Source organism: Sceloporus undulatus, chromosome 6 (assembly GCF_019175285.1).
Source record: "Sceloporus undulatus isolate JIND9_A2432 ecotype Alabama chromosome 6, SceUnd_v1.1, whole genome shotgun sequence".
NCBI lineage: Eukaryota > Metazoa > Chordata > Lepidosauria > Squamata > Phrynosomatidae > Sceloporus > Sceloporus undulatus.
The window spans coordinates 160,727,593-160,752,688 of record NC_056527.1 but is presented as its reverse complement, the minus strand read 5'-3'; the positions used below and the strand labels follow the sequence as shown (position 1 = coordinate 160,752,688).

At 40.3% G+C, this 25,096-nt stretch overlaps 1 protein-coding gene across 3 annotated transcripts in view; it reads right to left on the bottom strand.

The window, feature by feature from the left end:
- Window positions 1–6,466: 6,466 nt before the first annotated feature.
- The window catches only part of TM6SF1 (transmembrane 6 superfamily member 1), a 24,902-nt gene continuing 6,272 nt past the window's right edge, over window positions 6,467–25,096 (bottom strand). For 2 of the 3 annotated variants that reach the window (XM_042475356.1, XM_042475355.1), the window contains exons 2-11: window positions 23,402–23,514; window positions 22,080–22,177; window positions 20,383–20,486; window positions 18,427–18,509; window positions 16,517–16,638; window positions 10,679–10,783; window positions 9,746–9,838; window positions 9,334–9,453; window positions 9,052–9,111; window positions 6,467–7,156 (exon numbers count right to left, since the gene is read on the bottom strand). In XM_042475356.1, coding sequence (XP_042331290.1) covers window positions 6,965–7,156; window positions 9,052–9,111; window positions 9,334–9,453; window positions 9,746–9,838; window positions 10,679–10,783; window positions 16,517–16,638; window positions 18,427–18,509; window positions 20,383–20,486; window positions 22,080–22,177; window positions 23,402–23,514 — 1,090 coding nt within the window. In that variant the 3' untranslated portion in view covers window positions 6,467–6,964. The remainder of the gene's footprint in view (window positions 7,157–9,051; window positions 9,112–9,333; window positions 9,454–9,745; window positions 9,839–10,678; window positions 10,784–16,516; window positions 16,639–18,426; window positions 18,510–20,382; window positions 20,487–22,079; window positions 22,178–23,401; window positions 23,515–25,096) is intronic. The other variant, XM_042475357.1, reaches the window with a different exon arrangement.

The following is a 25,096-nucleotide window of genomic DNA, read 5'->3' as shown; positions in this document are numbered from 1 at the left end:
TTCATTGTTATCCTGCCACCACCTACCAGTTTTCCCTTTTCTGAACGTCATTTTATTTAACTACACAAAAATGTTTTTTGACATGCAACAACATTGCCAATGCACGATCTTTAGATACCTTTTTTTCCTAAAGAAAAGGCAAAAAATTCAATTTTTTTAAAATTGTTCTTTAAATTTGCCTTTTTAAAAGAATAAAGATCCAATGCTTGGGAACATACCCTCATAACAAGTCACAAGAATCTCTGTTCCGCATATAAACCATGACGTACTAAATTACTCTTTATCCATCCTTTCTTGTGTATTTTTCTTTTTAATAATTGGTTTGAAAACAATATGGCCAACTGGCAGATCTGGTCCTTCTCACAATTTCATGCTCTTTTCCCCTCCAGTTGCAGGCAAAGTGTGGTAAAAAAGATATGTTCACCATTTAATTTTAGGAGAAAGAAAAAATATTTTCAAGTTGTAAGTAGATTTCCCCATCTCTTTTTTGGATTTTGTATGCAACATGTAAATGTACATATTTGTATGTAACTCAACGCCTGAGCTCCATAATTGTAAAGCCCCAAAATCATGATGGCACTATCTTTATAATGGAGGCTGTCCATTCATAAGGAGGTCAAGTTCCTGTGTAGGAAAATGCCCCGCACACATCCATTCATTCTAACAACTCTCTGGAGATTGGAATTACTCCATGACTGGAATACTTAAAGTTAGCCATCTTTGGTTCAAACTCTGACAAAGTGTATTTGAGTTGCAGTCATACCGAAAAAGTCAACATTGTAAGAAAATACCTTTCCTTATTAGAAAATACCTAGCTAGCTATACTCTTTAATATTTCTCAAGCTCATGATGTAATGTAAATTTCTCTGAGTTAGTTCCTATATGTGGAGTTAGTGAAAGTCTTTTGTGTTTCTTTAGATGAATACAAGGAGCTTTTTTCAAATGCCAATACAAAATTTGAGCTTAAACATGTTTTTCAAATGCCTTCCATTTTAAAGCTTAATTGTGATACAAAAGCCCTATGGGAAAACAATACCAAAACATCCAATTTAAAACAAAACTGAAAGGCTTAAAAGAAAAAGGAGGGGAAAAAAGATCCTGTCATCATTTTTTCTGTTTTTTTCTACTTGCAAAACTAGATCTAGACTAGTAAGTAAGCATTCCAAAATCCATTATTCTGTGTACATTATTGTTGCTATTGTGAGAATAGAGAATTTTATTTATTTTTTAATGCCAGCTTTTATTGTGAAGACATATGGGTTTAGTCTGGTTTTATCAATCCTTGTTATGCTTGTCCTTGGAACATCTTCCGCGTACTCAAGGTTTGTAGTTGAAAAAGTTTACTGTACAAAAAAACAGGAAAAAAACAACAAAAACAAAAAACTATTGTTTTTACAGAATAAATTTATTGGAATGTGTATCAGGAGTAAGGTTTGAGGTTGTAAGCAGCTAAGTTAGCGTCGTATTTGGCTTCATACGTGTAATAATGTGAGGTATTCATGTAACTCGAGTATTAAAGCAAAGCATTCTGTTAACACTGAGTTGGTTATAATAGAACACCAATTGCAGGGGAAAGCTTTGTGGTTTATGTCCCATTGTCTTTCTTACTTGCGGCTTTCTAGTTGCATCCAAAGATCTTCAGAACCAGGCCTAGCTAAGGGCCAGACACATTAAAATAAATCCCCCCCCCCCATAATCACCAGAATGCCCCAGTGTTCCCAGTGACGTAAACAGCAGGTGGGTGGAACCCTTACAGATACTCACAGGTAGCTCCATCACTGCCACCTTTCCATTTCTGATGCGCACCTTCTTTAAAGAAATAGACTGGGGTCAGCAAGGACTGGTTTTCCACAGCTACTACAGTACACTTGCAAGATTGATATTGTGTACCTTAATCTTCTGCTTTACAACCTATAGATTGGGCAGAGGATTCTGTCTAGGCTACATCCTAAGATGCACACTCAGCTTACGCTACAACGCGACCATCTTTCTTGGCTTCATTGCCATGCTGTCTGAACTAAGGACATCCTTGCAAACACGTTCACACTCATGCCCTGTGGTTGCATCTTGGAGGCGAAGGTTGGTGGTAGTGGAACATGTTGCCTTTCAGTGAATATTACCCCCCATTACCTGTCTTCTGAAAAGCCTCTGAGAAATTTCTACACTATCCTGCAAATCCCTGGAAGCGTTTCAAAAGCACTGTTAGTAATGAGTAACAGTCCATGAGTCCTGGCTGATCGATTATTTCAGAAGTTGAACTTATGGGATTTGTGGTAAAGACAAGAAACCATAGGGAGCCCTCATTACAGAAGAATATGAAGCAAAATCTGTCTTTAAGGGAAGTGTTTTTCTGAGCATGTTCAGAGTGCTTTTACTCACTCATACACCCCTCAGTAAGTGCATCCAGTTTGCCTATATGGCTAGATCTCCACTAATGAAGTTGATGTGTTCCTGGGCATTATTACTTTTAACAGAAAATTTGGCCCCAGAGGCAAGAATAACAGATCAGTTCCTACACCAAGATAAAGAGCACTTTATTCAGAACTACCAATATGCACTTCAGAAATGAAACAATAAGGCTCAGTAAGTCTTGCATTTTGAACATTCTAGAGGCCACTTAAAGCCTTCTTTAACCAGAGTTGACTTTTGATTTCCCCAAAGTCCACTTATGATTTCCATTTTGCTGGCCAGACTATGCTTTTCAACATGCTGAGGTAGTTGGCAAGGCAGACTTATCTGCTTTCCCATTCATGCATACTCAGTAAGATGTTCTGGAGGGAGCTAAAGTTTACCTTGCCAGTGGTAGACAGGCATACAGAGGATGACAGTACATTTAGCTAGAGCAGATTTCTGCTTTTACCCATCACTTTTTATTGCATTATTTACTGCAGACACACAGTATGCTTCGTTACTGATCTCTTTTAAGCCACAATACAATATTCCTCGGATTTTGATTTGGGAAACTGATATATGTTTTGTGTGTAAGGTGGACTAGTCTTGAATGTGACTCCCAAGTTGTTTCAGACTTATGGTGGGATTTCCTTAGCAAAATTTATTTGGGGGAGTTTGCCATTGCCGCCTTCTGACACTAAAAGAGTATGACTTGCCCAAGCCACCCAGTGGTTTCCATGGTCAAGTGAGGATTGGTCTTCCGGTCCTGTCACATGAAGCCACTACACCACACTGACTCTCTGGACTCTTATAGATATAAAGGTTGTCATGTCGAATTGTAGGGGGCAATACTAAGCCAGAAAACTAGTGTTACCAGAGATGAGTTCATAGTCATGCGGCCAGCAAGAGTTCATGGAACACTGTTACCTTCCCACCAAAGTGGTACCTATGTATCTATGTGCATTCGCATGCTTTCGAACTGCAAGGCTGGCAGCAGCTGGGACAAGTGACAGGAGCTACCTCCGTCATGCGGCACTTGGACCTCGATTTTCAGTCTTGCAGTCAAGAGAGTCAGCATCTTAACCATTTGAGCCACTGCATCCCATAAAAACATAGTACTGTATACTGTACTGAGAAACCAACACACAAAAATCCCATATTTTGCCAGTTTGGAAATAAAAGGGGACAACTTTCGGTCACTAGGGGGCATTCTAATTAGCCCTCAGATCATAAGCTTCTATGAATGCTTGAAAAAATGGGAAAGGAAGCCAGTGACTGCAGAAATAATGTTCCCACAACTACCAATACACTGACAGGTGGTGTGTTTTCTTTAAAATGCAGGCTTCCGAGACAAAGCCTGCCACCTGCTATTTGCCCTACTGCAGCTACATTTTGTCCTTTCCAGTGAAACTTGGGCTTCTTTTTTACCTGAGTTGGTGTGTGGTTATGCGCACTGCTGCCAGGTGGTTTCTTAAATGCTTCACTCATGCACAATCTCAGCTCCAGTGCACCAGTCACACAGCACTAGCTGCTGTGACACGATATGTCATTGACCTGGTATCATCTGCCAAGTGGTTACTTTACAGAATAACAGAGGCAAAAAGAGACGAGCCTCTATCCCAGTCAGTTTGCTATCTATTTCAGCTTGAGAGCAGGTTGCAAAGGGAGAGGGAGAGGCATAGCCATTTCCTTCATGAATTTTTCTCATTTAAGTCAACGGCCATCACTGGCTAGTCCAGCATCCTCTGTGCACAGTGTGATGTCTGCAACAGTACCCTTCTCTCACTGCTGTTCTCATCCTAACAATGGATATTCAGTGACATGCTGCTTTTAAACACACATGTTCCTCGGGCCTCTTCTCCATTATAAATGTGCTATCCCACTTTTCAAGCAATCTAAGGCTGCAGGCATCACCTCGTCTTGTGGCAGACAGTTCCACAAACCAAGGACCTTTTATGTTGAAAAGTGCAGAAAATATTGCCTTGAATTCAGTTGTCAATCAGACCCCTTATGTGAGCTGGAAGAGGAAGGAATATATCACTTCTAGACTGTCGTATCGGTTGCTAATGAATGAGAGGAGGAGGGTTCAGCTCCACCTATGTCCTGCTTTACCATAGGCAGTAAGTTGGCTGCTGCATTTACATTAAACTGGACTAGGTAAGCCTCTAGTCTGGTCCAGCATGATTCAGAGTATATATTCAGTTTCTCACATCATCTACAGGAGTACTTCAGTTAATGAAGTCAATGTGTTCCTGGGCTTTACTTCTTTACCAGACACTTTGGTAACAGAGGTAGGTAGATATAACATGGGAAGAACAGAGAGAGGTTCCTACACCACAAAAAAGAAGAGCACTTTAACATGTTTCAGTAAACTTTGTATTCAAAACTAACACTGTGCAGATGTGAAATGAAACAACCAGGAGAGGCAAGACTTATATAAGAAACAAAAACATTTTGACTCTGCTAAAGCCCACCTGAACGCTTCTTCCAATATGTAGCCTGGGATTATTATTTTTTTCTTTCAACAGCCTTTTACAATTTCCATTTTGAGGGCAAAACTTCTAGATCTGTGCTTTTTCACCACGGCAGGGGAGTTGGTGAGGCCAGCTAATCTGCTTTCCACCCTTTTCTTTATGTTTTGCTTTTTGCACATGTTCAATAAGTGATTCTGGAGGCAGTTGTTGCCATCCCTGTTGTATATAAACTCATCTAGCTGCAGTGGGATACCTATTTTTCCCCAGATTGAGTTTTACTGCACAGTTTACAGCACTGAGCAATAATCTGTCTTTCTCCTGCTCCCCTTCACCATCTTCACATTTGTAATGTTGCAAAATAATAATAATAAAATATCCAAACAAACAAACAAAAAACAAAACTTCCAGCTAGACAGGAGACAAGAAATGATGTGGGGAGCTAGGCTCCCACCAAAAAAAGAAACCTGTAAAAAGAAGCTTCTTTGTCAGAGGCTTTGTTAACTGAGGTATGCAGCATGCAGTTTGTAAATAGTCAGCTACTAAGAAATTATCTGCATGTAATTCTTTTTGTTAAATAACTAAGTCACAAGTAAATTATGTTATAAGGTAACAAGAAATAACCTTACCCTTTCGCAATGGTGAGCAACTTAAAATTACGTGGCTGTGGCCTCACTTAGCTGTGTTTTGTATCAAAGGCTTGTAGCATAGATGTGTGTTTTTCAGTAGTAACTAACAAAATTACTTTTATCTCTTTTGAACAAAGAGAAAATGATTTTTAAAACTCTGATACAAAAAACTGTATCAATGGCTACTTGCCAAAGGACTAAGGCGTGGGTGTTGACAGAGACTATTATGTGCACATTCAGGTTTCTGTTCTATCAAGGATGAGAAAGCAGACCTGATCTCTAAGTATGACCTTCAAGTCATTGCTTAACTCATCCCCCAACCCTGCATTTTCCCTTTATAGAGTTTGGAGTCCAGAAGTATCTCTTCTTGGGGTGATATATTGGTGCATGAGGACGTAGAATGGAAATATAGCTTCATCCGTGATCCAGGATGAGGTGGCGTAAAAATACACAATCAAAATATGTGTAAATACATCTGTCAGCTTTTGCACCCTGGCAATGCTGAAGTGAAGAAATGCATACATCTGCTACCAGGGGCCTTTTTGCATCACACAATTATCACACTATGATTCCACTTTAACTCCTACGGCTGCCTTCTGTGAAATTCTTGGCTTTCTAGTTTGGGGAAGCACTACAGCTCTCTGGCTGAAAAGTCTAAATTTGTTGTTGTGGCCTTTCAAGTCATTTCCAATTTATGGTAATCCTAAGGCAAACCTATCACAGGGTTTTCTAGGCATGATTTGTTCTGAGGGGTTTACCATTGCCACCTTCTCAGGCCAACAATTTTAAATACCCATCCCTAAACTTTAAACTGGGAGACAGCATAGTGTAGTGGTTCTAGCATTGGATTTTGACTCTGGAGACCAGGGTTCGAATCCCCACTCGGCCATGGAAACCCACTAGGCAAGTCACATTCTCTCTGCCTTGGAGGATGTCAATGGCAAACCCCCTCTGACGAAACTTTCCAAGAAAACCCTATGATAGGTTCACCTTAGGGTTGCCATGAGTCAGAAACATCTTCAACACAACAACAACAACAAACTTTAAACCCTGGGATTCCATAGGATGGAATAATGACACTGCTATAATTGTGTAATGTAAAAGGTTGTAACAATTTTCACAGCGACAACTGGTTTCCATTTGTGCCAGTAATAATGCATATGCTGCACAGCAGCGCTGGACAAAAGAGATTCAAAAGGTGACCTACAGACAAAGTTAAATCAACTTCACCTCGGTGCTAAACCACTGGTGAAGAAGACAAACTTTAGAAAGTGTAACTTACCTAAATACTTACAGTTAACTACAATGGGATAACAGCAGGGTTTTCAGAAGTACTATGAAAGACAGACGTCTTTCTTTTCAATAGTGATACATATAACAATAACTTTTGCAATACCATTTTCCAGGATGAGCCACATAGAATTTTTGCAGGTAGTCCAGTTGTACAAGTTTGAACATGGAGCTCCAGCCTTCCTATTCAGCCTTCTCTTCTGGCCTTGCTTTCAGGAAAAACTCTGGGCTCTGAACACATCTATATGCCAACAGCTGTGGAAGAACTCCATATATTATGTTGAGTACCAGAAACCACATCTTTCCTTCTTCAGGGACTCTGTAGATGTATGGTGTTCTGGCATGTAAGGAAGCACCAATGTGTGAAAACTGAGCCTATACAGGAAAAGGAGATGTATAAGCGTGAGATATTGGTCTGAAACATCATACATTTCACTAGCTGTCACTTCCACTCTCATATATGCTGTATTTTCACTTCATGTTAAACCATGGTTTAGCTACAAATTGTCTAGATGAGAAAACAAACCACTGTTTTTCTCACTCCTGCCCCTTGTCTTAACTTGCATTTCAGAACAGGTAACAAAACAGGTTCAGGATCACCATTCATGGATTAAACAAACCAAAGTTCATAAGCCAACAAGAAACCATAGCCTCTTATTGTGGTTTGCACTAGGCTAAGAAATAATCATTTGTTTTCAGGATTAGTAACCAATCAATAAACCATGGTTTGTTTGCAGATTTGTGGCTGGTTTAACAAACAATGGTTTGTAGGGATGGATTTCAACACATCAGACAGCAAAAATTGAATGAACCAGACAGAGCCTAGCTTTTTGTTACGTCCAAAACCAGCCACTATGTGAGAGAACAAATTTTGTGTATGCTGTAAGACTGTGGTCCAAAACACACTGCAGAAATAATCCAGTTTGAGACTGCTTTAACTGCCCTGGCTCAATACTAGGGAATTATGGGAACTGTAGTTTTATAAGATATTTAGCTTTCTCTGTCAAAGAACTCTGGAGCTACAATAAAGTACAATTCCCAGGATTCCCTAGCACTGAGCCAGGGCAGTTTTAAGTGGTCTGAAACTGGATTATTTCTGCACTGTGTTTTGGAAGTTGGAAATGCTATGTTTTGTGATTACAACTCCCAGAATCCCCCAGCCATCATGGCCATTTTGTAGTCCGAAAATGTAAAATTTCCCAGATCGTTCACTCTGACTTGCTCTCTCTGACATACCATTATGGCTTCCACCATCAACACACTGTTGTATAATGGCTCCAGAGTGCTTTGGATCTGGACTACTGCTTTTTAAAATATGAATATGAAGTGCTGAAATAATTTCTCTCTTTAAAGAAGAAGGTTGCAGATTTTTGCCTCTGTCCTCATATGAGGTAGGTAGGTGGGTACACTGTTGGACACATTCCCCTGGGGCTGTTCTGGAGTGCAGAATAAATTTACATCTAAGGTTATGTACAGGGAGGAGACGGATGAGCCAAAGAATATTTTTAGCATAAACAAACATTTAAAGATAGAAGCAATAGTGGAGCACTCGGGATTGTGTGTTGTCTTTTTGTCTCCAGCCTGTTATCCCCTGTTTCAAGTGACAGTTCCATTTGCATTTAACCATCTTGTGCCCAAAGTTCCTATCTCAAACATGTGTTTGCAAGATGAGGGAGGGATATGAGTTCTCAGTCACACCAGGTCTTTTACAGCTATGTAAAAAACCCCACTATGAACTCATAATTTATAATATTACCACGTAGAAAAATTCTAAGTCGACAGGTAAGTAGAAGGCACACATGCACACAAAGGGACAGTTCTGTTGAAGGGGCAGAACTTTGCCAAAATATTGGTAAATGTATCTTGCTAATTCATGGGGAGACAGATCAGATCCACTTGTTTGTCTTTATGGCAATCCATGGAATCCACAGCACTCTTCTCTAGCACTACATCTCAAATGAGTTAATTTTCTTCCTACCTTCTTTCTCGCATCCATACATGGTAACAGGGAATACAATGGCTTGCATGAGTCTAACTTTGTTAATGAAAATGATATTTAAATTCTTCCATACACTATTGATGAGAAACCTAGATGTGCAGAAAGTATATAAAGCAACTGGAGGCAAATAAGAGGGATATCTGGGCACTGGATATCTGCAACAATATGTACACACTCATCTTAAAATTTGGGGGAAAACAGGTTGCCCCCAAATGCCCTCTTACTTCCCCTGGGGGCATTAGGAGCAATTTTACCACATTTTAAATCCAACCTCAAAAATGAAATGTCTTCTTCTCCAAATGAATGCTTTTCTCACATAAATGCATTTCCCCTGCAAAAAATAGGGCAGAATCTAAACTGTAATACAGTCAATCCATTTGTTTCTTCACTGACTTCCTGATGAGACTCACACACACTAAAGGGAAAACTCACAGCCATCTCTCCAATCCCCCCAAATTCCACTTTTGCAGTGTGGAATGCATGCATGGGTAATGTTCAAAGTCTAGCTTTATTCATGGAGACCCTGTGATAAATAAAGATACTTCAGTAATACCTGGGCTAGTCCTCCAGCATGTATAAGGGTTAAATCGGGCATCCAGGAGCATCCGGGCACCAGCAGACCATAGAGTGAGATTATGTAGTATGGTACCGAATAGAACATGTACGCCAGCATCTATGCATCAGAAAAGAAGTTAGCTGAGAATCCATGCTGTTTAGCTTTCCATATCCATCGGGTATTGATGGAAGCAAGGTTAGGAGCGTGTTTGACAGCCTTTGCACCTGCACCAATTGCCCACATTTTCCACATATACTGGAAACAATCCCAGAGACAACTTAAATTATAAATTTAGCTAGTGAAAGCATAGACAGCCAGGAGAAAATTGTGATCTTATGAATGCCTCCTCTCCCTGTGTTTGTACCAGGTGTTGTCCAAATCACGACATTCAACTTTTTGCTCTGTTTACCTGAAGTTTGGGATAGGCAGAAGGATCTTTGATATATGGCTCATGAAGCTGGCTGTAAAGTCGGCACAGTTCGGCTGGGCAGTCCAAGGCAATCTAAAGAAAAATCAGGTTGCATTTTGACTGAAAGCTGATGTAGCGAAAGCATCTAAAGGGCTAAACTGCTGATCAGGAAATCCCTGGTTCAAACCATCACTGTGAAGTCCCTTATGTAGACCTTGCAAACACAGAGACCAACAAAAGGGAAAAGGTAGCATCAATTTTACTTAAACTATATGATAACCAAGATATGTGCCTGGATATGGCTATGACTCAAACCATGATAAATACAGTGTATTAATTTTTAAGGTGCAGCATGACCTTGTGTTATTTTTTCATCCACAGTCTAATCTTTCTAGAAGTGTGTAACATCTGTCATGTTTGTATGTTTCTCTTCCCCCAGTGATTCTTGAACTATTTAAGGAGGCAAATGAGCCCATTCTCACAGACTGTAGGGAGAAAGGCTGGGGTGTGGTCTCTGACTCCCTGGTATCCATGACTGTAGCCCAGGATGGGAACCTGTCTTCTTAAATTGTATTTATAAAGTGCTGTAAATTTGCACTGCACTGTACAGAATATTCAACAGAATAATCAGATTAATTAAAACAAATAAATAAAAACCTGCAGGAGGCATACATTCTAGAAACAATAATTACAATTGAAAATGAGAAAGGAACTGAGATTCATGTAATGGCATGACATCCCTAAACAAAATTGTCTTCAACTCAGCTTTCGTGCTGGTCAGAGCTGAGTTACAATGCAAAAGAAACTGGAAGGCCACAAGTTGCCTACTCCTGCTATCTTTGCTTTATATGTTACATGTTTTTAATGCATGCACCCCTCTTTTAAACTAAACATGTGATATCATTAAGGTCTGTTTAAAAAATTAAGTCTTACCATGCCCCTGAACAGGCAAAAACCAGTTGCAAGAATGAAGTACACTGCCAGCAGTAGATCTACAGGTCTTCTCAAAAGTGTCTTTTGCTGCACATCTTGAATGGCCTGAAATATAATTTCCAGAGGGGCATGTAGGTTAATTTGCTGCTGACAAAGAATCTTCTGGCACCTTAATGTTTTATGGATTATAATCCAGTTATGTCATAACAAAAGTTATTTTAAAGTGTCACAAGACTCTTTGTTTTTTTTGTGTGTGTAATACTGTACAATGTTTATGTTTAAGAAGTCAAAAACACCACGTTGAGACAACAGTTCTGAAAACACCAAGAATAAATATGTAACACAGTAGTGAATTTTGAAGTGTTGACATTTAACTTCATATTCCTACCACACACTCCAAAGAGAGTCCAGCAATGTGGACAGATGTGTTGACTCACATGAACAAACCTATTTTAGCAGTTATCATCTCCCCCGAGAATAGGCATTGCAAGGCCTGGAAGCATTGGCGGGCCTGAAAGCTGCCATTTTAACTTTCCACAATACATCTGAGATAGCATTGCTCTTTATCATTGCAGCAAATTAAAACGACAAGTTCAAGATTCTCACTGGAAGTGCTTTCTGGAATTTCTGCAGTCTTGGCCATCTAGGAATACCACAGGGTGAAACAGGCTAGTGGACATTGTGCCAAGCCCTTCCATTATACACACAGCTGGTCCTATCACACACACAAAGCCTTGGCAGCCTGAGTATAAATAAATGCCATCAAGCATAAGAAGGTGGGTCCTCAGGGACTATTGAGAGACTATGGGGTTTCTCAGTTAAGCCTATTACAGAGGAAATATTTCATCCTCTGTTCCCTCAGTGCAATTGCAAAGGAACACTGGTGTACCATTAATGGCTAATAGGCCACTGAATCTTACCCTTGTGTGTGTGTGCACATGCCTTCATGTTGCCTATTGACTTATGGCAACCCACAAATTTCATATCGTTTTCTTAGGCAAGAAATACTTGGAAATGGTTTTGCCTATTCCTTCCTCTTAAATACAGTGTGCCCTTCATATATGTGGGAGATCTGTTCCAGACCCCCCACTCCCACATAAGGGAAAAATGGGGGACCTCAAATCCCATTGTTTTCTATGGTGGTGCATTCCTGCGCACTACATTGCATGTGCACCATGAGTGCATGCGCCACTGAAAGTGCCAGGGCTCGCCATCCACATGACTTTGAGTCCATGTATGGTGAGCATGTGTATGGTGCAGGTGCACTGTATAGCCTACAACCAGTGGCGTTCCTGCCCGGGGTGTCACCACAGTGAGTACAATGGTGTCACAGCAGCGAAGTAGGTGAAGCCCCTTTCACCTTCCAAGCCCTGCAGAGCCATGACCTTGTGAGACTTGGAAGGCAGCCACCTTCCTCCTTCTGAGTCCCATGTGGCCATGGCCATCTCCATGACACCACTTCCTACGGCACCTGTATTTCCATTTTACCATAGATCTTTACTAATTTAAAAGGTGTCCTCTGAAAAGCTACACTTTCAGCCTCAGACAGCATATGTAATTGGAAGACATTGATCTACCTTGCAGCTTTATTTTTCAGATTTTGTTGTTATTGTGTACCTCCAAGTCATGTCTGGCTTATGGAAACCCTAAGATAAATTGCTGTGAAGTGCTCTGAACCACTGACTCAAGCTCTATATAAAAGCTGTTAACAGTACTAATCCTGTTGATGCACAGGCATTTCATATTTCAGAAAGAAAAGGCTTAAGTTTGCCAAGAACTGAACTATTCTGACCGACCTTAGAATTTCCAAAAAAATGCTTGCCTCTTGATCAACAGGAAATAGCTACCTGATTGAGTCTGGCAAACAGAATGGCTGGAGTCAAACCAAGTCAAGCCATTGCACTGCCAGCATATAAAAGCTCTAGCAACAGGACACAAAAACGATGCCAAGGGAAATCCATTATTATAAACAACATGTACCTCCTCCCATCATAACCTTTTCGCATCAACTGATACTCAGCTTTAAGAAATGCTCTGTAACATCAGCAGCAGTACGTAGAAAACGGACAAGGTCTGAGCTTTCCATGAAAGCTGCAAATTAAATTCAACCTCGCTAAGAGTCAGAAGCAGCTGCCTTTGGAAGAAATCTGAACATAGAATCATAGAATCGTAGAGTTGGAAGAGACCACTAGGGCCATCCAGTCCAACCCCCTGCCATGCAAGAAATCCAAATCAAAGCATCCCTGACAGATGGCCATCCAGCCTCTGTTTAAAGACCTCCAAGGGCTCCTTGCTTCACAAAGAGTAAAAGATTCAGGGGCAGTGAATTTGTAACCACAACCTTATATATACACACACACACCTGGACGTAAGCCCCATCAAAAACTGTGGAGCTTATTCCAGAGTAAACAGCCACAGATTTGATTTGTTCGTTTCCTTTGGCTGAGGAAGCTCTCAAGACGTAGAAGTTTAGTGCACGAGGCTGAAAAGTAGAATTAAAGCAGGACAATCCCGTCTATGGCTGAACCTTATCAGACAATGTCCTCCATCTGTGACTGTCACACAGTTTTTCCTTCAAGATATAACCATGTTAGTCTGTAGAATCAGTATGTAGAGATCTTGTAGCACCATTCAGACTAACTAAAGAAAGAAGTTGGAAGCATGAGCTTAGGTAGACTTAAGTCTACTTCCTCAGATGCATTTGGCTTTTCATTGATGGGCTTTGGACTTTTGCAATATCATTGCTATGATATTAGCTGTGTGTACTATAAGCTTCCAGCAGTAGTGTGTACACTGGCTAGTGATTTCTTTTCTGTTGTCCCCCCATCCACCCACACCCACCCTAAATCACATTGCCATAATGGCTAAACTGTGTAAAAAAGACAAATAACATTTTTAAAATGGGTACAGCAATATGGCAGGGAGAAGGGGTTAAAGAGCAGTCAGGGAAGAGAGTCCCAGGCTGGTGACAGCCACTACACCTGCAGTCTAGCAACTGAAGACATGCAACAAGGACTGCTCCCAAACCAGTATGCATGCATACATTTCCATTCATTACCACAATTGCAGAGAGAACATGGGCTCATTTGATAATGTCCTGAAGGGCCCTGCCAGGAACATCTCCACATATTTTTCTGCCTGAAGCAAGGTAGCAAATGGCACCCTTCACCCATGCTGCCAGTTAAGGTGCATTTTATTCAGAGCCAGCTGAGTTATTTTGGCTGAAAATCCCACAAATAGCCTCCTGCTTCTCTGAAAGTAAAAATACAGTAATAACAATTTAGATATCTGACAATTTGCCACTCTCTGGTGCCATCCAAATTTGCAGTCTGAGTTTTAGTAGGCTTGGTCCTGAGCAATACTCACTGTTAAATGTGTGAAGAGACCAGCATCTCTCTCCCAATTTTATGTCTTTGGCTGCAGCCAAAACCACCACCACCACCACCACCATCATCATCCACACTGCAGAAATAATCCAGTTTGACACCACTTCAACTGTGTTAAACTGTGTTGGATAGTATTCTGTCCAAACTAGTATGGCTCAATGCTATGGGATTCTGAGATTTGTAGTTTTGTGAGAAATTTAACCTTCTCTGTCAGAGCACTCTGGTGCCATAGCTACAAATCCTAGGATTCCATAGCATTGAGCCATGGCAGTAAAAGTGGTGTCAAACGGCATTATTTCTGCAGTGTGGATGCAGCCTAAATTGAGGGACAAGGTTTGCTGCCTTATGTCTGTTAATGTGTATCAAACCAGGGTTTTAGAGTTTACCTCTCTGGTCATCTAAACTTCCAAAGTTGTAAACAAGTGTTATGTCTAGCACACAGATTTACATCAGCATTACCCTCAAGAACCTCTTAAGCTTTGGAATTTTAAGACATTTATAAAATAAACATGTGCCGTTATAATTTTTTATATACTAAGTAAAATAATTAGCTTATGCAGTTCCACACCTCTTGCAGATTTCTATCTTATCACATAGACATTTCAGTCTAAGGCACATTCTTTTACTGCAGATGTTTCAGGGCCTAGGCTTATATCTCTTATCATAAGCTTAACATGATATATCATTGAATACCAAAGTCAGGATTGTCCATGAAACTATATTTCCAATTTCTATGTATGGGTGTGAAAGTTGGACAGTAATCAATCCTCTGTCCTCCCACTTTTCAACTGCTTTTAAAATGTCCCAGTTTCTCTCCTCCTCTCCTTTCCTCATTTGTTCACAACTTACTTCAGTTGCTGCAAACTGAGTTCACAGTGCAAAAGTAGTTTGTACTCAGTTAACTCAGCTGAAGGGACAAGTGAAAAGGAAAAAGAAATCTCACCCTTCTCAGGGTGAGGGAAAAACAAACTGCTACCTCTTCTAGCTTGTATGTTCTTCTCCTTTTATAACTATTGACATCATGACCATACTCAGATGTAACTTGGCCACACATCCCCCAGTTTGCATCTCTGAAATGTTGGGAGGATGTGAGATTTTATGGAGAGGACAACATAGTCCTCTATTTGAAAGGCTGCCAAAGGACAGTCCTCAGATTGTAGGATTGAAGCCAAGTATACTTTAACAATAACATAAGATAAAATGCTTGAAATACTTAAAGATTTCCTGTACCTCAGATCAAACATTGATCAGAACAGAGACCGCAGTCAAGAAATAAGAAAAAGACTAGGAATGCGAAGGGCAGATATTGAAAAACTAGACAAAATCCTAAAAAGTAAAGATATACAACTCAATACTAAAGTTAGAAATGTCCAATCCATTGTATTCTCCATCACCATGTATCTGGCGAGACTTGGACACTGAAGAAAGGAGAAGAAAATCAATTCATTTAAGATGTGGTGCTGAAGAAGAGTGCTGAGGATACCGTGGACAGCCAAAAGACAAACAATTGGGTCCTAGAACAAAATCAAGCCTGAACACAGAGATTCTACCAGCATCTTCTTGCCAAGAAAAGCTTAATGTGAGAATTGCTATAAGTCAGAGCTGACATGAAAGTATCTAACAACAGCAACCAGAAGTGACTTCTTTGACTCAACCCTTCTAGATAAAAAATCTTGAGAGCCAGTGTTGTATAGTGGTTTGAGCATTGGACTAGGTCTCTGGAGGCCACAGTTCAAATCCTCACTTGGCCATGGAACCCCACTGGGTGGCCTTGAGCAAGTCACATTCTCTCAGCCTCAGAGGATGGCAATATCAAACCCCCTCTGAAGAAGCGTGCTAGGAAAATCCTGTGACAAGGTCACTTTAGAATCTCCATAAGTCGGAAATGACTTGAAGGCACACAAAACCAGTAGATCAGGATGGGCAAAGTGTGCACTGTGGGGCACACATGGGCCCCAAGGCCCTTTTTGAGTCCTCCAAGGTCGCCTAGCCCCCATTTTTTTTAACTAAAGATGGGCCCTATATACTCTAGGGGTCAAGGGAGCAATTTCATATGTTTTGGAGAGCCTCCTGATCTGGAAGGAAATAAATAAATATGCAAATAATATTTTAAAATTTGGAGGGGGTGGGAAAATGCATCTCCCTGAGGTCCTACAAGGAGCCAAACACACATACATCCCAATTTCTGGCAGCTGCTCACCCTGGCAGCAGGTCTAGTTCTATCTTTTGACTAGGTGAAAATAAGCCAAGACATTGCCTGTTGTTTGGGAAAAGGCTTTTGGCCAATCTCATATGAATGCAAGACAGGAGGTGGAGAGCAACAAAGGAGAGACTGACTCATCATGGTTCCCATCCAATTCTTTTTCAGCCTTACGACAACTATTACTTTGCATTTCTGATTTTCTCTCAGCATTTTCTTTATATATATATATGAATGAAGAAAGAATAGTACCTTGGCTGCAGAGTCCTCAGTAGCTGAAGGTTGACTATAGATTCTGAATCCAGCCCACACTGGGAGACAAATGTACGGTATGCTTAACAAAGACGTGGCACAAACACTCGTCCCATATTTTCCTATTCAACAACAAAACATATTAATAGCAAGGCAGTCTGCCAAATAAACTGACACCACAGCAAAATCTATATAGTCGGCCCTCCATATCCATGGATACTACATCCACAGATTCAACCAACCACTGCTTGAAAATAATAATACTATTTTTTAAAAAATTCCAAAAAGCATCTCTTGATTTTGCCATTTCCTATGAGGAACGTCATTTTACTACAGCACTGTATAGAATGGGACTTAAACATCCATGGATTTTGCTATCCATGGGGGGAGTCCTGGAACCAAATCCCAGTGGATATTAAGGGACTATTGTACCAAGAAGGACTGACTACTGAGAAATAACCTGTCTTCTGGGAATTATTCCCAGGTCCAAGGACTCAGTCCTTTAAACACTTGCCCTATTGAGTTTAATAAGATGCATTTCTGGATAGGCATGCCTGGGGCCCATTCACATTACAGAACTATAGTGCTATTATTCCACTCTGTCATGGTTCCTTCCTATGGAATTCTGTGGTCTGTAGTTTGATGAAGCACTGGAGCACTCTGGTTGGGAATTCTTAATATTCCTTCCTAAAGTGTAAATCCCAGATTCCATAGGATGGAAGCATGACAGTTAAAGTTGATAATAGTACTTTAATTCTGTAGTGCAAATGGACTTTAGGGCTATGGTCTTAATTTATCACTCCTCTTTTCACCTAGGAGTGAGCAGCTGTGGCTCTCTAAAATATGTTTTTGCCCTACCATTCCAGCACTGGAAGTCAGTAATTGTCTGGCCTGAATTGACCCATTACATTTAAATAACTTTGCTTATTGTCAAATTCTCAATGTAAGTGACTTGTTGAGATATTGATGGATGTGAGAGATCATTTACCGCTTAATAAACTGAAGGTGGTGCACTTAAAATTATGGGGTTTTTTTCCAAATTTTGATGGTAGATTAAAAATAAGTGGATCTATTAATAGTTTTGAGATTTTGTACATAATTGTTTTTAACGATTTAGGCTTATTTTCACTTCTGTAATGTGGGGAAAGGCTTTGATCAACACTGAAGTGAAATGAAACTATGGGATACTGTAACCATTTGCATATTTCTCCCAATATCAGAATTCAAAGACATTCACGATATGATTAAATAACAGATGCAGTCAAAAACACAATTGCCACTATTCTACTTGTGATTTTGGCCATATCAAGAATGCAACTTGTAGCACTTTGATACCACTTTAACTGCCACAGCTGTATCCTGTGAAATTCTGGAGTTTGTAATTTGATGAAGGTCTTAGAGGCTGTAAATTTACAGCGCTTTATAAATAAAGGTTAATAATAATAATAATTATTATTATTATTATTATTATTATTATTTAGCTTCATCTTTAGCAAATTTGATATATCACGTTTGACCATCTATGTTGCATCATGCTCTACATTACTCTTCTACCTTTGTCACACACCAAAAGGTCAGACATGCCCCTGCTTCTTTCTGTGAATGATGGCAGGCAAGTATTACTTCTACACAAGGACTGTGTTCCCAAAAACAGAAAAGCTATATTCCCAAGGGTTGAGTGCTAATGGAAATAACACATGGCACAAATCCAAATGTTTTTAGGCATAAGCTAAAAAATTATGGTATGACCTTGATTTTTCTTCCATTTACTGTATTTTGAAAGAGATACATGCAACCATGTAGTATATTGCATTTGAGCTGTAACCAAAGACATTCTCCATTGCGCATCTCTAACTAGATTCTGGGGGAAAAGACCACTAAGCAAAGTCAAGTAAGTGGTGTTCCCTTACCCACAATATTTCCTGGCACAAAAACAATGACACTCATCATGATGGATCCCAGCCAATAGAGGCCAATAGTTCGGTAACTCTGCCTGGAATGGAAACATCAACATTTCATATACTATTTATGTATGCTACTGATTTATGTACACACTGTATGAATTCAGACACAGATTCCCCGTCAAAGATACTGGTCAGAATGCATTGGGCATCACTATCTTAATTTAAATTAAGAGTGGGTTAAAACATCAGTTTTTTAATCTTTCAGCCAAATTGGAGTAGGCAATGGATGAGTGACAGGATGGGGCAGAAACCCCTGACACTGTTTTGTCAGTGGGAAACATCTGACAAAACGAATGTGTCTGCACAGTAAACTCAAGAAGGAAGTGAAAAGAAAGAGTTACCAAAGAAGGGTACAAATGTGTAGCCTGAGCTTATAGGAATAGTGTAAGGAAAACTAAAGCTCAGAACAAGCTGAGACCTGCTAGGGAAGCAGGGAACAACAAAAAGGGTTTTTCTGAAATACATTCAAAGCAAAAGAATGAGTAAGGAAATGGAAGGGCTGCTGCTCAGTAAGAATGGTAAAATACTAACAGGTCACAATGAAATGGTCGAACTGCTCAACATTCATTTTGCTTCAGTCCTCCCACCCAAAGAACGTTATGCATCCATGCATCAACAGAAATGTTGGTAAGGGTTCTGAATTGCAAATTAAGATGGATAAGGAATCACCTAGTTAACCTACAGTAAATGAGTTCAGATCTACAGGATCAGATGAACTGCATCCAGAGTACTGAAGAAACTTACTGATGTACTCTCTGAACCACTTGCTATCATTTTATATTTGGGGTATCTCTCTTTGGATGTGTTCAAAATGAGGTTATATAGCTACCCGCCAGGGGTTGTCTAACTGGAGTTCCTGCACTGAGCAGTGGGTTGGACTCACCTATGAGGCCCCTTCCAAGTTTACGGTTTTATCGTTCTATGATCACTGCATTGCATAGCACTCCTTACCAACCTGATGTTCCCCTTGCAACTACATTAACAGTTTTGGAGGCTAAAGAAAGAAGAAAAGACAGTTAGTTGTTGCTAAAAAAAAAATATCAAAATGTCACCACCATTGCCGCCGCCATTTCTAGTAAGGTGGACATGAAGGCATCCAGAGAAAGAGACCCAAAATAAAAAATGATTGCAAGTGGTTCAGAGAATAGATCAGCAAGTTCTTTTAGTATTCAGGGATGCATTTGAGGATCCTGGCACCAGGGACAACCACCCAATAAAAAGGACCCATTCACTTAAAACCAACAACAACAACACTAATAGAAACGGCTGCAGGAGAAACATTTTGTTAAAAAATATTTTTATTAAACACATACATTTGAATACATAAAATACTGTTAATAAAACAAAAATACACACAAAATAAAATAAACCCCATTAAAAAAATAATAATCACTATATACATGACCTTCCCCACCAATTGAAAAGCTTTACCACAAACTATATTACACTTCCAAAACACCATATCCAGGTTACATTTCTACTATAAGCACATTATTATGTGCTTATAAAACCCCAAACTGATCAATTTATATTTGGGGGTTTTTTTTTATATATAAATAAAAAGTAAGGTCACTTTACAGTTGGCCCTTTGAATTTGCAGGTTTAACCAACCACGTTTCAAAAATATTCACCCACACACACACACAAAATCCAAAAAGCAACCTTTGATTTTGTTGTTTTATATAAGAGATGCCATCTTACTCCACCACTGTACATAATGGTACTTGAGCATCCATGGATTTTGGTATCTGGTGTGGGGGTCCTGGAACGAAACCCCAGCCAAGGGCCCACTATATTTTCCTTTAGCTGGTAAGCCTATTTTGAGCTGGATCTTTGAAATCATGAAAGATAAGCAAATAGTAGCAAAAGAGGAAAAGGGGAAGAAAATGAAAGCCATCTTACTCCCATGCAATAGCTGCCACCATCAAGAGATACATCAGATAATGAACTGAGCCATCCCAAAAGCAGATCATGTGGCCGTAAGCAGTGTTCAGATAAGGCTCACCCTGTAGAAGATAAGCATACACTAAGTGATAGAATTATTTCAGAGAGCCTTCCTCTGGGGCTGAGAGAGTGGGACTTGCTCAAGATCACCCACAGCATTTCCACAGCCAAACAGGGATGTGATCCCCAGTCTTCCTAATCCATTTTAGCTTCATTCAAATCAATTTAGAACAATACATCTGCAAGAAAATGCAGGAAGTATTCCGTGATCTCAAAGGAATTATTCATCTCACTTGAGTCAATAAATCAGCTGAGACTTGCTTTAATGGGTTTAGGATCCTACCCAAAATGGCCATTTAGATGCATAGCTATGCTGTTACTTTACAGCCTGCTCAAAGCAAAGGTTAAATCACAGAGGTCAATACACTTTACAGCTTTACTTTATGAGAGCCAATTTAGCAGACACTGAATAATAGCATAAAAAATACACAGTGATAAATTTCCTTATAGCATGGGTAGAAAACTGGAATGGAATGGGGCACAGGCTATCACAACATATGCCCTGTTGCACGCCAGGTGATTTTAAGGGGGCATAGCCATATGCCAAGGGTCATCAGTAGGCATGCCCTTGAACATCTCAGGGTTGTTAGTTACAGCACTTACAGGGTGGAACTTTGCCATTTAGCCTTTTCGCCAAACTGTGCTCAATCATTTTTCTCCCAGGAGGGGGAAAATGAAGCAAAATCCTCTCACTCAGGGAAGAGGAACTGAAACAAATCATTTTCAGATAGCTCCTTCAAAACACCCTTTCTCATTCCCCACATAAGAAAAGGAAAGGTTTAAGATTACACTGTCTCCCATAAGCACTCTCTAGCAGCAGGACAAGAAGTCCCTCCTATCTCTGATTAAAGACTGTGGGCAACAGGGGCCGGAATCCTACATCTGGAGATATATGCTTAGCATGTAGCTATATCTCCGAATGCCATTTGCCCCCACCCCACCCAGCTGAACCCATCTTTCAAGCAATGCAGTGCCTGAAACACAGCCATTCCTATGCTGTTGGAGAGTGGCAGGTGAACAGTGGAGATGTATTCAGCTATTTTCCATGTAGATGGACATGCTGCAAAACAGGAATCCACACAGACCTCCAAAGATCCTCTGAAGGTCCCTGTGGATGATGTCTTAGCAACATATCTAGCTATAGGAAATGAGCTGCATGTGTCTCCACTGTTCCCCTTGCTCTCCAATGACATAGAAATGGCTAAGTTCTGGGGTTGTTTCAACTGAAAAGTGAGTTTGTGTCACTGCAAAGTCAGTAAAGAATTCCAACTTCCACAATGATAAAAAAACCCCAAGAGTTGTGATGGCGTACATCCAACATAAGTGATTGTAATTCACCAACAAGATTCTAGCCAGGGACACTGAGGAGCAATGAATGGGCAGCCTTTAGGGAGCCTAATTCTAACATTTGTGGGCTGTATATTTTCTTCCTCTGACTAACATTTCCAGAGGCTCTTTTGTCATTCACATTTGGCCAAAGAACAGTTCCAGCCATCCAGCTATAACCCACTGGAGAGGTGGGTTAAATATAAATGTATTATTATTATTATTATCATTATTATTATTATCCCAAGCATTAAAATGTGATTGTTTACCACTTTCAAGTAATGTGTCATGAATCCATCTATTATTCCATCATGTTCAAGCCCAATGATCAAGTTCACAATGCTGGTGAAAGCAAACACAGCATAGACTGTGACAATACAGAAAGAAAAGATGGAATTAATGTACATAATAACTACACATTTAATCATGAAAGCTTTACACTTTTTTCTCAATCAGCTAGAAAGCCAGTAAAGCCCTGGGCTATAAGAACATGCCACAAAAATACTCCAACTTGTGAATTCCTCATATTCTTTCATACATACAAGGAGGAAATTAGTTTCAATCTTAAACTATTCACAGACTGTTTTCCTGGACATCAGCACTCCAGGAACTTTATGATGTGAAGCCAAGCAAGGATCTGAAGCCACCGCTTATTCTTAATGTTTTCTTACAAACCATAGTTTAATCCAACCATAGGTTTGAAAGTTAGCATGCCACAAGTAACTATAGTTGGTTTAAAGCAAGTGCACCCAACCTGAGCAGATCTGAGAATCAATCCCCTTCCTGAATTCCACCACAAGTTGCACCCCTCCACGAGTACCAAAAAGTGCTGAAAATCAAATATCATCTCATGTTGTTAAAAATCTTCCAAAAAACCCTACTCTGAGGAGGGGAAATCCAAAAAGATTTTAGTGGCCCCATACAGACAGGCCAAAATAAAGCTGCTTCGCATCACTTTGGAGGTATGCCGTTTAAATGTTGTATGCGTCCTAAGGGTCCGGAAGCCGCACCAAAGCCACAATCTAGTCCTAAGGACTGGAGCGCAGCTTTGGTGCAGCTTCCAGACTCTTAGGATGAATGCATCATTTAAACAGCATACCTCCAAAGTGACTCGAAGCAGCTTTATTTTGGCAGTCTGTATGGGGCCATAGTTTCCTAAAGCATGGCTCTCTTTGTATTACTTTTATTTAAATTATTTCTGCGTGGGGGTTGGGAAGGCCTCTAGGAACCACCAAAACAAATGAAGGGCACATATAGCTCATTGCTCATGCGATGCCTGCTCCTGCTTTTAAATGACCAAAACCCGAATCCTGCTATCTTCTGTTTGCACAAGAGGAGGCTGGCAAGTACATGAACGCAAGATCTTTCTTGCAACAGGAAACCATGGCCTGAATCTTATTAGTTAGTCTATCAGAGTAAGTATACCGAGTCACTTGTTGACAGGTGAATCAACACATAGATTCTACTCTAATGTGGAGGCTAATAATACAACTCAGTGCCAGTCCAGTAAATTGAGTCAGAGTAATAATCCCATACAATAGCACTGTACAGTATCAGATGTTCCCATGTAATTTGTCTGCAACATACATACCATAAAAGAGTGGGTCTCGTGGTGGCTTTCTTTTCACCAAAAACCGAGCTGCTATACCCACTAAGAGCAGAATCAACAATCCAACCATTAAAGTCACCCAGGAGCTGCAGTTTCTAAAACCAGAAAGGGAAGAGAGATGGGGAGGGAGGAGATATCTCAGTTTCACAAACCAGAAAACTGCCTTCTCCAGTATTGGGAATTTTTTTCAAACTGTGCATTCCATCAAATTCTGCTGTATTTTGGAAACTCAGTGATGATTCCCTAGTAAAAAGACCAGTAATAGTGAAGTGAACGAACGCCACTGAAATGCAACTTGCTTCTTGTTACCAATCATTTCTGGGGCACAGTGACATCATAGCTATGGAACACACAAACATAATAATAATAATAATAATAATAATAATAATAATAATAATAATAATAATAATAGGGGCAAGCGAGCTAATTTGGACAGGAATGGGTCACTTTGGCCTGTTACAGACTGCCAAAATAAAGCTGCTTCGGTATGCTGTTTAAATGATGCATGCACCCTAAGAATCCAAAAGCTGCACCAAAGCTGCACTCCAGTGCTTAGGAATGGAGAGTGGCTTTGGCACAACCTCCGGACTCTTAGGACCCATGCATCATTTAAATAGCATACCTCCAAAGAGACCCGAAGCAGCTTTATTTTGGCAGTCTGTAACAGGCCATAGATTCAGATAACTACACAGTGGTCGACTCAGGAAATGACACGAAGAAATGGGGTGGCTTCATATGAAAAAAAGGAAACAATGCAAAGTTGGGCCGGATCATGTCAGTAAGGCTTCAGAGAAAACCTATAAATATTACCATAATCCAAGTATATGCATTGACTGCAGAGGAAGAAGAAAGTGAGAGATTTTATGAAGCACAGGAAGAAACTGACAATGCACCAACACAGAATTTCAAGCTAATCCCAGGTGACTGAAACGCTAAAGGAGGCAGCAAAGAAAAATCAAAAACAGTAGGAAGGTTTTGGCTAGCTATAAGAAATGATGCTGGACAATGTAAGAAATAGATTTGCACCATTAAGCACAACTGACCAAGAACCAGAAGAATTATGGGCATAAAATTAAGGAAGGATGCAGAAAGACACTTCCAGTGGCCAAAACCTTGTGAGGTGGAATGTGAAGTCAAAGGCTTTCATGGCTGGCATCTATAGTTTGTGGGTTTTTCGCGCAATGGGGCTGTGTTCTAGAAGAGTTTATTCCTGACATTTTGCCAGCAGCTGTGGCTGGCATCTTGTGTAGCTTGTAACTCATTGTTTCCAAGCTCTGCTCCCTCTAAACCAAATCTGCACTACTGCCCAAGGTAAGGAAGAAAGGGAATAGAGACTGGTATGGTCCTGCCACTGCTCAGAGGATGTGTGAACAGACAACAGCAGCAAAGAGGAAGAAAAATAGGATTGGGGAGAAGCGTTCAGATCAGGCATGGGCTTCTGACAGGGATATGGGTCTGGGAAGGTGCCCTATGATGCCCATCCTTGACAGGGGCCTGGCAACCAACTTCCTCCAATTTTGGGTTAAGGGATATAGGTCTCCAGGTCAGCAGGCATTTAATTGCTAAACAAGGCCCTGGTACTTGTCTTTGGGAAATGAATGCCCTGGCACTTCTGGAGAAAGCAGCTGTGTCTCTCCACACAATGTCCCTCGCAGGCAGCCCAGAACAGCTTCTAAA